Below are 12,967 nucleotides of genomic sequence, written 5' to 3'. Positions count from 1 at the left end.
GTGCGCCTTATAATCCGGAGCGCCATATATATGGATCAATTGGTTGATCCATACTGGTTAACGAGGATCCATTGGAGGGAAAGGCTGGTGCCAGCAGCCGCGGTAATTTCAGCTCCAATAGCGTATATTAAAGCTGCTGTAGTTAAAAAGCTCGTATCGATCTCGGGATCGAGCTGACGGTCCGCCGCGAGGCGCCACCGTCTGTTCCAGCGATGTCTCTCGGTGCAAGATGCACGAAAGCATTTGCCAAGAATGTTTTCATTAATCAAGAACGAGAGATATTGTTAATATCCACATTAACGTTTGAACAACGTTACCATGGGAGTGAAGAGTTTTCAGAACGCTTAATAATGTTTGATTTAGCACAGCCCGATCTAGTGGATGCATAACGCAGCCCCAGTCAAACGTTTTACTGCAGTATCTTCTATTCTATGCGCCTTATAATCCGGTGCGCCCTATATAGGAAAATAGTTCTAAAATCGGCGATTCATTGAAGGTGCATTTTATAATCCAGTGCGCCTTATAGTCGCGAAAATACGGTACAATGAGGAACGCTGATAAATCACCTGAAGAAGTAGTTCTCCCAAGCCAAGGTGTGTGGACATTGGAAGTTTATTTTAGCCATGCCCAGATGGGACTTTCTTTTTGCATTCATCCAGTCCAATTCTAATCTCTAAAGCACACAACACTTTGGAAACAAACTAATCAAATCACTAATTATTTTTTTTAAATGACAGTTGACCTCAGTCTTGGTTGGCTACTTTAGCATTGCCTTCTATACAGCTGATACACAGCTAGTTGCAACAAATGCACATTTTAAATAGAGAACGGAGCAGCTATACAATACTTTAGTTTTAATGTCTCACGTCACAGTTGCAACTAAAGCCCCTGTCATTATGTCTTTTAACACTAATGCTGTTTATTTTGCTTTACCTTCAGCTTATGCTAGTATCAAATGTAGTCTACAGTAAGTAAAAATGCATTCAATCCAATATATATGCTGACTTAGTGCCACCATGCCTCAGCTTCTTTTTAGCTGTGTCCCACTTTGACCTCCCTGGTAGTTGGAATGATGATCCTTCTTTTCCCTCTTTGTTGCTCTCTGATGACTTCCATACCCACCTCTTTTTTCCTTCTTCTGGCTTTTGCTTCTTCTCATTGCTGCTGTTTGAGACCAGGAATGCCAATAAACAGACACGTGGGGACTGCTTGTTGTGGCAGTTCAGTTTTTTCGTACAAAATTTCTTTAGTAGGAATCCTAAATATTTTGCAGACCTTATCTGGTACCATTAGGTCAGACTTTTTCAGGTTTTTACAGATATATGATCATTCCCCAAATTCTTCTACATTTGTAATTGTAAACTTCTTTTTAGGGAATGTGACTATTAGTTGCCAAAGTGAGATAAAGACATTTACACAAAGCTCAGCTGAAAGTAAAAGTGTCTTATTTACATTAAGCATCTTGTTGATTCCGTAGCTAGGACAGAGTTCAAACCTGTTAACTTCTTTGTCAGTACCAGCCTTTTGAGACGCAGCGTTTGTAGACACCGAACCTGCCAGCAACGACAGAAAATGTTACTGATGATGCTGCATTGTCAACGATTCATTGGCGTTGAGGTTATAAGGTTTTGTCTTGCTTGGCTAAATAATTGAGGCAAGTGCTAATGTTAACAGGTTCCACTCAGTTGGTTTCAATAGATTCAATTTCAATAGAATTGCTGTCAAAGGTTAGTCCAAAAAAGAATAATATTACTGAACCGAGAGTTCTCTTTCTGACCTATTCACATATTTTACCTTGAAAAGAGTATTGAACGTAAATGTTAATTGATACTGTTGTTAATCAAAGCGGTGTTTGTGGCTGTGTTCAGGGCAGATCACACGGAGGTCTCCTCACTAAAAGTACAAGACTGCTGGTGGTCAAATCCAATCGATCAAACTATTTAAGATTGGTCATTTCAAGACAATGTCTATAAGGAGACCAGACACTAAGGAACCTCAACCTTAGTTTCTCTGTTGTGATAACTATTTTCGTTCATACTGGTGGGCTTCCTGAAACAACTGATTTACCTCTGCTTGGAAGAACGAGGTTAATCTAAAGCAGCCCATTCCCTTTGAGCCACAGACACATGAACATGGACACAGTCTAATTGAACACTTGAATGAGGCCATCTGCCAACATCTGTCAACTTGCCAAAGCTCAGCTACCTTTCCTGAACTCACAGAAGTCTCGAAGGTGTGAGCCCCACACTGATGAGTTGTCTGGCAGGGGAATTTATCTCATGGATATGGTGAATCAGCGGCATTCCCATTTAGTATAATTTGTATGAAATAACCTATTTGTTAGCTCTCAAAAGGTGCCATATGTAGTTTTTTGTATTTATGAATTGCTTTTATCCATCATTGTAACATATGTGATCACGCAGAAACGGATAGTAGTTTCTACATTTTATGTAATTCATTTTTAAATTCCAAAGGGAGTTAGCGTTCTTTTACAAAATGCTTATTTGGATTTTAAATTCTTTTGATTTGATGAATTCACAAATGATTTCATAGGAATCACAGATAAAGAACAAAACATGTATTGGGACCTTGAAAATGAGAACATCATTATTTTAATAATAATTATATTTCTTATTAGATAATATAAATTTGAGAAATTTGAAAATGTTCCATATTGCACCTTTGATAAAATACAGTCTAGATTTATTTAATTGATAATTAATACATCAGTTTGCTTCCATGGCATGGCATGTGTGAGATTGTAAGATGTTAAACAGCACCACAATGCAGGTTTGGGTCCGGAAGGCCTGTCATTGGTCGAACCCCAGCGCCCTGTGTGCTCATCTCTGACCCCGGCCTCTCGCATGCCTCGGTATCCTCCCTCTTCTCTGTAGGGAAAAAGAGAGAGATGTATGAGCATCCTGTCTTCTGCTTGGCGTCTCAAGTGATGGATTTAACCATTCGTGAGTACCTTCCTCATCCCCAGCCCCACACCTCTGCCACCTTCTGTTCCTGCACACCCGGGACGCACGGCAACAACAACAAGCAAACTCACTTTTTTTTGTCGTCCCCGAAGTCCTTTAGTTTGTTTGTATCTTTTGTGTAAGTTTGTAAAGTGTACAGTTACAGTATATTGATTAGGTTCAAGCTCAATTTGTTGCGGTGCCACCAAAAACTCTTTTCTAATCTTTCTCTGAGCTTGTTTTTTGTCCTGCCCAAACCACCTGTCTGTCTGCGACTTGAATGCATTTTTACTTTGCTTGTGTGTAAACCCTTTGAGTGTTTAAGATCATGGTACATTCAGACAGGACCCCCACATCTTCTGACTGCCTGAGTGAAACCTCTTTGAACACTTTCACAGTGAAATGCTGATACCGATGGCAAATATTACAACTATTTTAATAGTTTTTATGCTTTTTCAGATTTGCTCATACTGGATTTTATGTCAAAGTGAAGATGCTTTCTGTTTTGAGTACTTCTTTCTTGTTTCTTTCTACGTCACAAACCACCCTTAAAGATAAAATATAGGGTTGAACAATCTATATAGTTTATATAACATGTAATGAATAACTTGTTCTTTACCACCTCTCACTACTTTCTATCCATCCTTGAAACCTGTTCTTTTTTAGACAAACTGACTGTTACTTAGTGCAGAACAATCTGAAGGATCTGATTCATCTCACCTTAAAGCATGCGACCATAGACCCTGTCACTACCTTCAAGATTCCTGCACATTGAGCCACACCCACAATTACAGGATAATGTCATATCTACTGGATCACATTGGACGTTACCCAAATGATAACCAAGCACGGATGTAACATTGAGCTGATGATGGATGTAGATTTAATTGTGAAAATCCAAAGCAGCAATACAGTGTAAATATCCAAACACGGTTTGCATGCGGGTGACATTTAAAGTATTTTAGACGTTACCTTTTCTCTAAGACAGGAGAAAAAAAGAGAGGCAGATGCCCGAAGGCAAATCTTAAGAAGAACGTCCAACATTTCAGAACAGTATTTCATAAAAAGTCACATATCCCAGTGAAACAGTTCATGTTGAAAAGCTGTCTCGGTGACATGATGCTGTCCACTTGCCACGCTGATAAAATGTTTTCATTTCATGTAATAAGTTCCTTTCTTTCCAAAACCTACACTTTAAAACTGTAACATAATAGCTTGCGGCGCGACACATTTTACTAGATCCTAACAGTTGGCCCTTTTGAGCCAGTACAAGTCCCATTCTGTGGGAGCTTCCAGCCATGTTAGCATGACAGCAGGCGATCCTTCATCAGCCCGCTGTGTTGTCCCCAGCATGAGTAAGCCACAAGAACTCCACTGAAACCAGTGCTGACTTGGACGTGGCCAGTTCAAAGCCTGTGCAGCACTCTAACTGTTCTTTTCCAGCAGGAGGATGCTGCTGGGGCGAGTATGCATAAACCGGATCACGACACACTCACTATGTTGCTGTTTATAAGACACTAGTACAGCGGCCATTTAAAACACGCCCATCCTTTGACCTTTGGTGGTGCTGCTTGCACCTTTCTGACAACCACAAACCACCACAAACATCACAAAAAATACATTCTCTGGATGTGGTAGCAATTCAACCCTTTCACACGTCAAATCATAAAAGAGAATATGTATTCATTGCAGTTTAAGTTCGCTCCTAGTGCAAGTACATGCGACTCCCCTATTCAAACCAACCAGACTGTAAACATATGTCAGATATACGGTGGGGATGAGCACAACATAACGCAACACTGCTGCATGATGACTGTTCAATGTGCATCATGTTTGCATCCCTCATTATGTTTCCTCTGGAGGGAATCATCACTGTCCCATCACAGTGACAGAAATGTACATCATTCACTACATTATATGTGCCATCACCACCCAGCCATGCAGCACACCCAAGTGTTGATTTTCTAGATGTTATGATCCTAGTATTATTCTGGCTAGGTAAAACGTGGCATACAATCTTTGCATCAGGAAAATGTCTATTTACAGCGTTATAATTTCAATCAGCCTGAATCTGACAGTATAGTTAGTACTTGCACTTTCACCTGAAACTAAGAATGTTTTTAAACCGTTTAGAAGGTGACCTGTTTTGTGTTTTAATTTTTAAGCGCTAGAAGAAGAAGTGACTGATATTTTAAGTCCATCCCACCGCTTGATGCCACTAAACAACTTCATACTTCTTTGTTTTATTTATGCTTTTTTTATTTATTTGCGATGCCACAAACACATGGCTGTCTATTGTCCAACAGCACTAAGGTCTGATCGAGAGCTCCCGATTATAACGCTGTTATATTTCATGCTTGTATTTTGAATATGGGTCAGTGAGACTGAGTGTCAGTGTTTTAGGCTGAGGCTCTAGGATCGCCTTTGAGTCAACAGCTATACCCAATTGTTGGGAGTGACTTGATGCAGGTTTTAGGTGTAGGAAGGAACATGCAGGCTGGGTAGTGAGTGATAACTATATATCTGTTTATAATCTTTGGGTTGAATACATTCAGTAGTAACAAGAGACAGAAAGAAGGTTTACGTACTGATCAGACTCTGCTGACTTTGACCCTTGATCTTTGTGCTCCAGAGAACGTAGGCCGGTTAGTGACCCCTGCTAAAAAACTGGAGGACAATATTCGTCTTGCCGAGCTGGTGATTGAGGTGCTTCAGCAGAATGAGGAACACCATGCTGAGGTCAGTGCATTTACACACACACACACACACACATGGGCTGGTTTTGAGCTGACCGAGCGGTGATTGTTCGGTAGCTCTGATTAAAACCAGCCGAAAATCAGCTGCTCATATTGAGAACCTCATTACTGTTCAACAGTAAGCATGATGTCAAATTAAGGATGTAAAGCATTCACACCGCATGGTACTGAATGTGATCTTTGTGTAATAAAGATATTGGTGAAAAAGACCTGTGCTCACTCTAACTTTTTAGATTTTTGTGCCAGGATGAGAACTATTGTAACTCAGTATCTGACTGTTATAACAAAGGGACTGTTAAGATTACGAATATTTGGTCAGTTAATCCAAATGACTTACTGCAATGTTTTCCAAGATGTGATGGAGCTTCTGCCGTGGTAAATTGAGACCGGACCTGGCCCGTCGTTTGAGCATACTTCAGTGTAAACAAACACTGCTGGTAAAATCATACTTAATTGTTATTTTAGTAAGCAGTAAGCAGGGAATATGGATTGAGTATATAGTATGCAGTATGCTGATTTGTGTATTGGAACACGGCCATTTTTAACTCATTCAGTCCTCTGAAAATTAAGAAAATGTGTCTATTAGATTGTCAAATGTCCTACTGTTTCTCAAATAACTTATTTACTGTAATGAATTCACTGTGATATCCACCTGCACACAAATAACAGCCGTAACATGAATGTCTTGTCTTCTGACACAAAAGTGGAAGGAAGTTTGTTAATTACCACTACAGGATAGTATCAAAAATGTAGGCACGAAGCATCCGTGCAAAGCCTGGTGTTCGCTCTAAAAAAAAATTCTGATTGGGAAAGTTTGATGTTCATTCAAATTCAAAATGTAATATTTAAAGGATCTTTGATGATCAAGAGAAAGGGAAAACATGAGTTTACAAAGCTTTAATCCAACCCTTTCTTTTTAGCAGCTTCCTGTGAATGCTGTGCTGTCTACACTAATGTAAATCCTTATTCAAAGCTGACTTATTCCCTCTCTGCTTTTTATTTTCAATGATTCATTTGGTTTTCGGGGAAATTTTTGAACAGGGAAAAGAGGTACGTGATTGTCTCAGTGCCATATGCCATGTCTTCTACCCTACCCGTACTGTAAATTCTGTGCATGCACTTGTTGATACGGCTCTTGTTGTAGAGGATCATTATTGTTTCCCTACTCAACAATGACCAGGAAGCCCTTTTGGCTTGTGGTCACTGCTAATCAAGTGCTCTTTGCCACTGCTTTCTAGCTTCCAAGCTACCAAAAGCCTTTGGTGATAAAGAACAGAAACAAGCACCCTTAACAATGTTTTTTTGGTTGAGCATTTGAAGCATCGTTCTGAGAAAGCAAAGTGCAGAGTTGTAATTTTTGCTATGAATGCAATTTATTTTCTTGCATACAACTCTGTAACCCTGTTTTCAGGAGAAGGTGTTGTGTCACCTTTACTTCCCTTAAAGAAACCCATTTGTCTCCATTGAATCCTTCAACACACACAATGGAGGAAATGCGAGGCATGCTTTGTGTAATCAGAGATAACCTCTCAATGAAATGCACTGCTGGTCAAATAATGCGAGCACATTGGTTTACCAATCATAACCAGCGTTAGACTCACGCCCCAGTACCTTTTTTGTTTGGTCAATTCAGAATTAAACAACATTCAGAACTTACGGTAATCATAATTAAATGTACTTGTATTAATGTTTTTTCTTGTGTAGCTCTAAAGCTGGTTATTGCTCATCTTATTTACAAGCCTTATTGTGTGCCTATCATGTACTTCAGCACTGTCAGGTCAATTACTACATTCAACCCATGCATTTGATCTACAGTTTAGTCATGAAAAGTATGTTCATAGTCCTATAACACCCTTCTGTCCTGCCACAATAAACACATATTACTGTTTTGTGAGTTTAACATAGGACTTAGTTGGCTTAGTAGCTAGCCAAAGTAACTAAATGGGCAACCTTTAACATGATGCTTCATCTACACACATGTCATAGTGAATGAAAGCATATTACTATTGCCAGATAAGTGGTATCTTTGTTTGGTCAACTGTCTATAACTGTCTGATAACAACTGTTGTGTAGGGCGGAATAATCATAGCAAACCGCTAGCTAAATAAAACCAAAACCTTGTCTTCATCTCTACAATAGAGTTGTGCAGTAATGAGGCATTTTGTGGGCTAATTCAGAAATAACCATCGCACTTGGTTCCCTCAATAAAAAGCGAAACAATTTTTTTTCTCCATCTCTGAAAGATGTTGCTTGTATTGTAGCTTGCTTGAGCCTAGAAATACTGGTTACTGGTCAATTCAAGTTACGCTTTATGGTTTCTGGCAATCTACATCACAGCCAGATGACATTTTCAGTGTGTAACTTTAACCAACTCGTTTTAGCTGATTTATTCTTTCCTCGAGTTATTTTTATGCACTTGTTTTGAAATATGGATTTAATTACAGTGTGTTGGGTTCATGTGGGACACTATCAGCGGTCCCCAGGGTTCATCCTACGTTTGTCACCCTTCCCGTTAAAAAAAACGAATCGTCCCTGTATATGAGAAATAAATATGGGACGGAGTTTGTCCCATCTTTTACGAGTTGTTTTGAGTGCAAGATCGCATTCAAATAATTCCTCTCGAATTCTGTGAAGACTCATCCTTTTTTGCCCGTGATTGGGTAATACTCGCTGCCATTGTTGGTTTGATTGGCTTATTTTAAGTTCACGGCCAATCAGAGTCAGAGGAGGGCGAGCCTCTTGGCGGAGTGTCGATTTTAAAGAATGGCAGAGCCAGCTCCCGATAATCCCCCGCGTCCAGCTCTGAAGCGAAAGCGGATGCAAAAGTACAGCCCCACCCGTCACGCCGCCCACCCCCCGTCGGCCGCATCATTCGCCAACCCCCCTCCGTTTGCCCTAGCGTCCGTCATTTTCCTGTACTAAAGGTGGCAACCTTAGTTGATCCATCCTCCTGACCTTATTCAAGATTACAGGTGAAACTCGAAAAATTAGATGTAATGTGTGGGTCTGTACGGCTCCGGACAATGCTTTTTATTTCGTCTGTCCGTGCTCGGTAACGCGCCGGCGTCCAGCTCGCTCGTTCTGCCGATCCTCCTCGCTCACTGCGTTATATAGTGAGGAGAGCACACACACACACGTCAATGATTGTAACTGCTCCCACCTGGCACTGTTCCCCGAGCCACTCCCCCTCTCTCCCCCCTGCAGCCGAGCCGAAACCACGCCCGCCACCACATTAGAATATCGTGCAAAAGTTAATTTATTTCAGTAATTCAACTTAACCGTCTACCAGGACATTTTAGAGCACGTCATGCTTCCTTCAGCAGACAAGCTTTATGGAGATGCTGACTTCATTTTCCAGCGGGACTTGGCACCTGCCCACACTGCCAAAAAAATTCTGAGATTTTGAATTTGGGGTTTTCAAAAGCTGTATGCCATAATCATCCAAAAAAATATCAAATAAAGGCTTGAAATATCTTACTTTGCTTGTAATGAGTCTATATATTAGTTTCACCTTTTAAGTTGAATTACTGAAATAAATAGACTTTTGAATGATATTCAAATTTTTTGAGTTTCACCTGTATGTGAATCAGTCATAAATTTGTTTGAGTGAAAAAAAGACTCATAGGCCCTGAAGAAGATTTTATAATCTCCCCCGACGTTGGTGAAGCATAAAACTGCGCGAGAATCCAATATTTCTTTGTTATTATAATAAGGTTGTATCCAAAATGCTTTTCAGGTTGCCACCTTCGTTTTGGTTAATAAATGGGGATGCAAACCGTTTGTACACTTGACAGAACTTAATACAACTGACTGTTCCGTTTGAGTTATTTTAAAAATGCTTGGTGAGGTTAAAGAAACCTCCCGTTACATATTTTTATTTTACCAATAATGTAAAGGTGATGATTACATGATTGGCACTGGTTAGAAGTACCTTCCTGCAAACTATCTCACACCTATAGCCAATGCTACAAGCTCCCATGGCAAGTGCATGCCCCCTCCCCTTCCACTACCACAACAGTACATTCACATTACAGCGTTGAAAGCTTGATGTGAATGAGCAAACACCATGGTTCCTCAGGGGTCCATCTAAAGAGGCCTGGCAAGAGTGCGAGTGCATGGAGGAAAGTGAGTGTTTTTGATGTGCATGAGAGAGAGCGCAGTCCTAACAGTCACTCCATTGCGTCTACTCAATGGGGGGATAGGAGTGCGACGCAGCTCGCTAGCTCCTTTCTTCTGATTGACTCGCAGAAGGAGCTGTGGGTGAGTGTTTAAGTAGCTCCCTGCCATGCTTGTCAAGGAGCTGCTGCTGTGTCCTCAGTAGGCCAGCAGAAAAGTGTGTTATTTTCCGTGCCCAAGCGCTGTTTTTACTGCTTTGAGTTGTGAAGAATACCTCCCCAGAGATCACGTAGTGGCAACAACTTGATTTCATGCGGTAAAAAAAATGAGAGAGAGAGCCAATAACACTTGCAAAGGATCAGTGGAGTTACGGCACATTGTCGACAGTTATGGTAAATAAGATTAAAGTTAGCAGAGAATTCTGATTTACCCACAGGGAACACTCATATATTTTTGAATAATTTTTCTTTCATCTTTCATTCTCACCCTGTTGATTTCCCGCCACCCTGTGTACTTTGTCTCCTTTTCCTCTCTGTCTTTCCCTCTACTCATCTGCAGGCCTTTGCGTGGTGGTCAGACCTGATGGTGGAGCATGCCGAGACCTTCCTGGGCCTTTACTCGGCCGACATGGATGCAGCTCTTGAGGTTCAGCCACCCGACAGCTGGGACAGTTTCCCCCTCTTCCAGCTGCTAAATGACTTCCTGAGAATGGACTGTGAGTTAGGGTCTAATAAAAAACATTTTCAACCATCAGCATGGGGACAGAAGCCAGTTGTTTCAGTAGGTGCTGTACAGGGTTGATTAGGGAAGAAGTGATTAGATACTGGGGATGAAGGCTTAAATGGAAATAGAAATGATCCACTTGCCAACATGAATGAACTCATTAACACATATGGTTTCATATCACATATCATAAACAATTAATTGCTTGAATAGCAAAAAGAAAATGAATGAATTACAACAATAATTGTTTCATTTTGGACACATTTCAGAACCACCGTCATATGGTTATTTAGAAAGTTTGTAATGTAATTGGTTAGTTATTAAGAATATGTTTCTATAACAATGTAAATCTATGTTTTTAATGTTTGTATTATACAGTTTTATCATCATGATCAACCACAAAAATCATGAGGGTCATAAGGATTTACAGCTGCTGTTGCACCCTCCACAGCCCTCAAATGTCTCTGAAATCACTGTCTATTTTAGGCCTGGAGCACTGTACATACTGAACTGTGTGTGTGTGTGTGTGTGTGTGTGTGAGAGCAGCAGAGCCAGGGGTGTCCGATTGAAGATAATAGTCAGGTCTTGATGCTGGTTGCTGTAGGCTAGCCATCTCTCTAATGAACTGCTTGCACTTGCCTGCGGGAATACTGCGGAGCTGTCCGTGGTCCTGTAAAGGAAACACTTCAGTGTTCACAATGAAGACCAGATCTGCAGGGCACTAATTGTCTCTAGGGAATGCTTCCCCCTTTCAGTGTGTTGGTCGGGCGTCAAGGAGAAGGCAGAGAGTGGTCCATTTATTTGCCAGGGTAGACATTACGGCAAATATCTTGTTATGCTCACTTGTTAGTGTCATCAAATTGGCCAACGTCTCATTTGCTACATATTGTCAATTGTGTTGAAATAGCAATTTAAGTGCATTGCCATGGACATAGCTACACAAGGCAGCGGTAACAGAGGCAAGGTTAATCCACACAGTGACTCTGACGGACCACTACACTGTCCTTTTTCTCACATATTACCTTAAGCAAATAACTTATGAACTTAATTTTTTTAATTCATCCCTGTTGTATTTAGACTAATACTCTTTGTATGGCAACTAACTTCCTAAAACAACCAGTCACTCCAATTATTAGCAAACATTACTTAATTAAGAGAAATAACGAAATATCTGTAATTGTAATCTGTGCTACCTATTAAGTCTGAGTGTTGTTAGGCTTAGCCTCTGTGCTAAAGTTACCAGGTTGGCCTTTGTGCTACTTGGTTAGTCCGAGTGCTGTTAGGCTTAGCCTCTGTGCTAAAGTTACCAGGTTAGCCTTTGTGCTACTTGGTTAGTCTGAGTGCTGTTAAGTTGGGCTAACGCAACTTCCAAAATTCAACGTAGGTTAATTTTTCCATGTTTTTGCAAATTTTTATGAGCTGTCTAGGTTTTGTGTCACCTGCTTTTTACACGGCTAACAGTTCCTTGTATAAGCAGTGATTGGCAGTGCTGCATGTAACTACCATACATCCCTCATGGTTCCTCTTTTGGCAGCGATGTGCGTACTCTGAAATACTAGCTACAGACTTCCTTCGAAACTAGTTCTTGCAGTTTTGATACATAAAAATTGGGGTTCTAAAAAAACAAACATTGAGTAACACAGTAACGTCAAACGGTCTATTTCCAGTACCAACTTAAGGCCCAGCAGGGACCTCCCTGCCCACTCAGTGTATCAAGCATGCACTTGAAGTAAAGAAAAGCGTATTATCATGGGGACATCTTTTCCACAGAAGGTCATCTGCTCTGTTGCCCCAGAGCTGTGCATTTTGTAGCAGTAAATAGCCTTAGCAGTAGACAGGCGCCAAAGTCGGGCTGCCATCCGAGGAGTTAATGAGGTCTAAAGCAGTGGTAGCTGGGCCACGGCGAGCCCTGCGAACACACTCCTGGACACAACACATTCAAGTGGACAGCAGCCGCTGAAGTGGCTAATTGGGAGCGTGGTAATCAGGGAACACAGCAAACATTGCACCTACTGTGTATCATCGACCTTGACTTCAATGCCAACACACACAAACACAAACACATACATGCTCAGAGGGGGAGAGAAAAACAAAGAGAGAGAGGGGGAGAGGAAAAGCAGACACTGCATGGAGCCGTGAGGCATCACATTAGCACACACTGGCCTCCATTTTATCTCCTGTGGTCTTTGTCAGTGTTGCCTTTTTACCAGTTGGGAGCCGGCGGAGACTGGGGGAAATGTGTGTGACGGGTTGGATTTAGATATACCCCGAGACTCCATTCTGTTGTCTAGAAAGATTGAAACTGTCGTACCTGCTAACAAAGCACCAGAACCACTTGACTGGCATTGTTTATTATCGGCATAGAGGACAGGGCCACAATTTTGTTTGTCTCACTGCCCTTCTAAATTA

General features: G+C 41.0%; 1 protein-coding gene across 7 annotated transcripts in view; it reads left to right on the top strand.

Moving 5' to 3' along the window:
- Positions 1-12,967, top strand: part of cadpsa (Ca2+-dependent activator protein for secretion a) — a 131,533-nt gene that overhangs the window by 78,954 nt on the left and 39,612 nt on the right. For 5 of the 7 annotated variants that reach the window (XM_037490298.2, XM_062563811.1, XM_062563810.1 and 2 more), the window contains 3 exons: positions 2,895-2,963; positions 5,596-5,702; positions 10,394-10,550. In XM_037490298.2, coding sequence (XP_037346195.2) covers positions 2,895-2,963; positions 5,596-5,702; positions 10,394-10,550 — 333 coding nt within the window. The remainder of the gene's footprint in view (positions 1-2,894; positions 2,964-5,595; positions 5,703-10,393; positions 10,551-12,967) is intronic. The other 2 variants (XM_062563812.1, XM_037490297.2) reach the window with 1 other exon arrangement.

Source organism: Pungitius pungitius, chromosome 8, assembly GCF_949316345.1.
Source record: "Pungitius pungitius chromosome 8, fPunPun2.1, whole genome shotgun sequence".
In the NCBI taxonomy this organism is placed as follows: Eukaryota; Metazoa; Chordata; class Actinopteri; order Perciformes; family Gasterosteidae; genus Pungitius; species Pungitius pungitius.
Note: the sequence above shows the minus strand (reverse complement) of the source record. Positions and strands in the feature narration are given on the sequence as shown.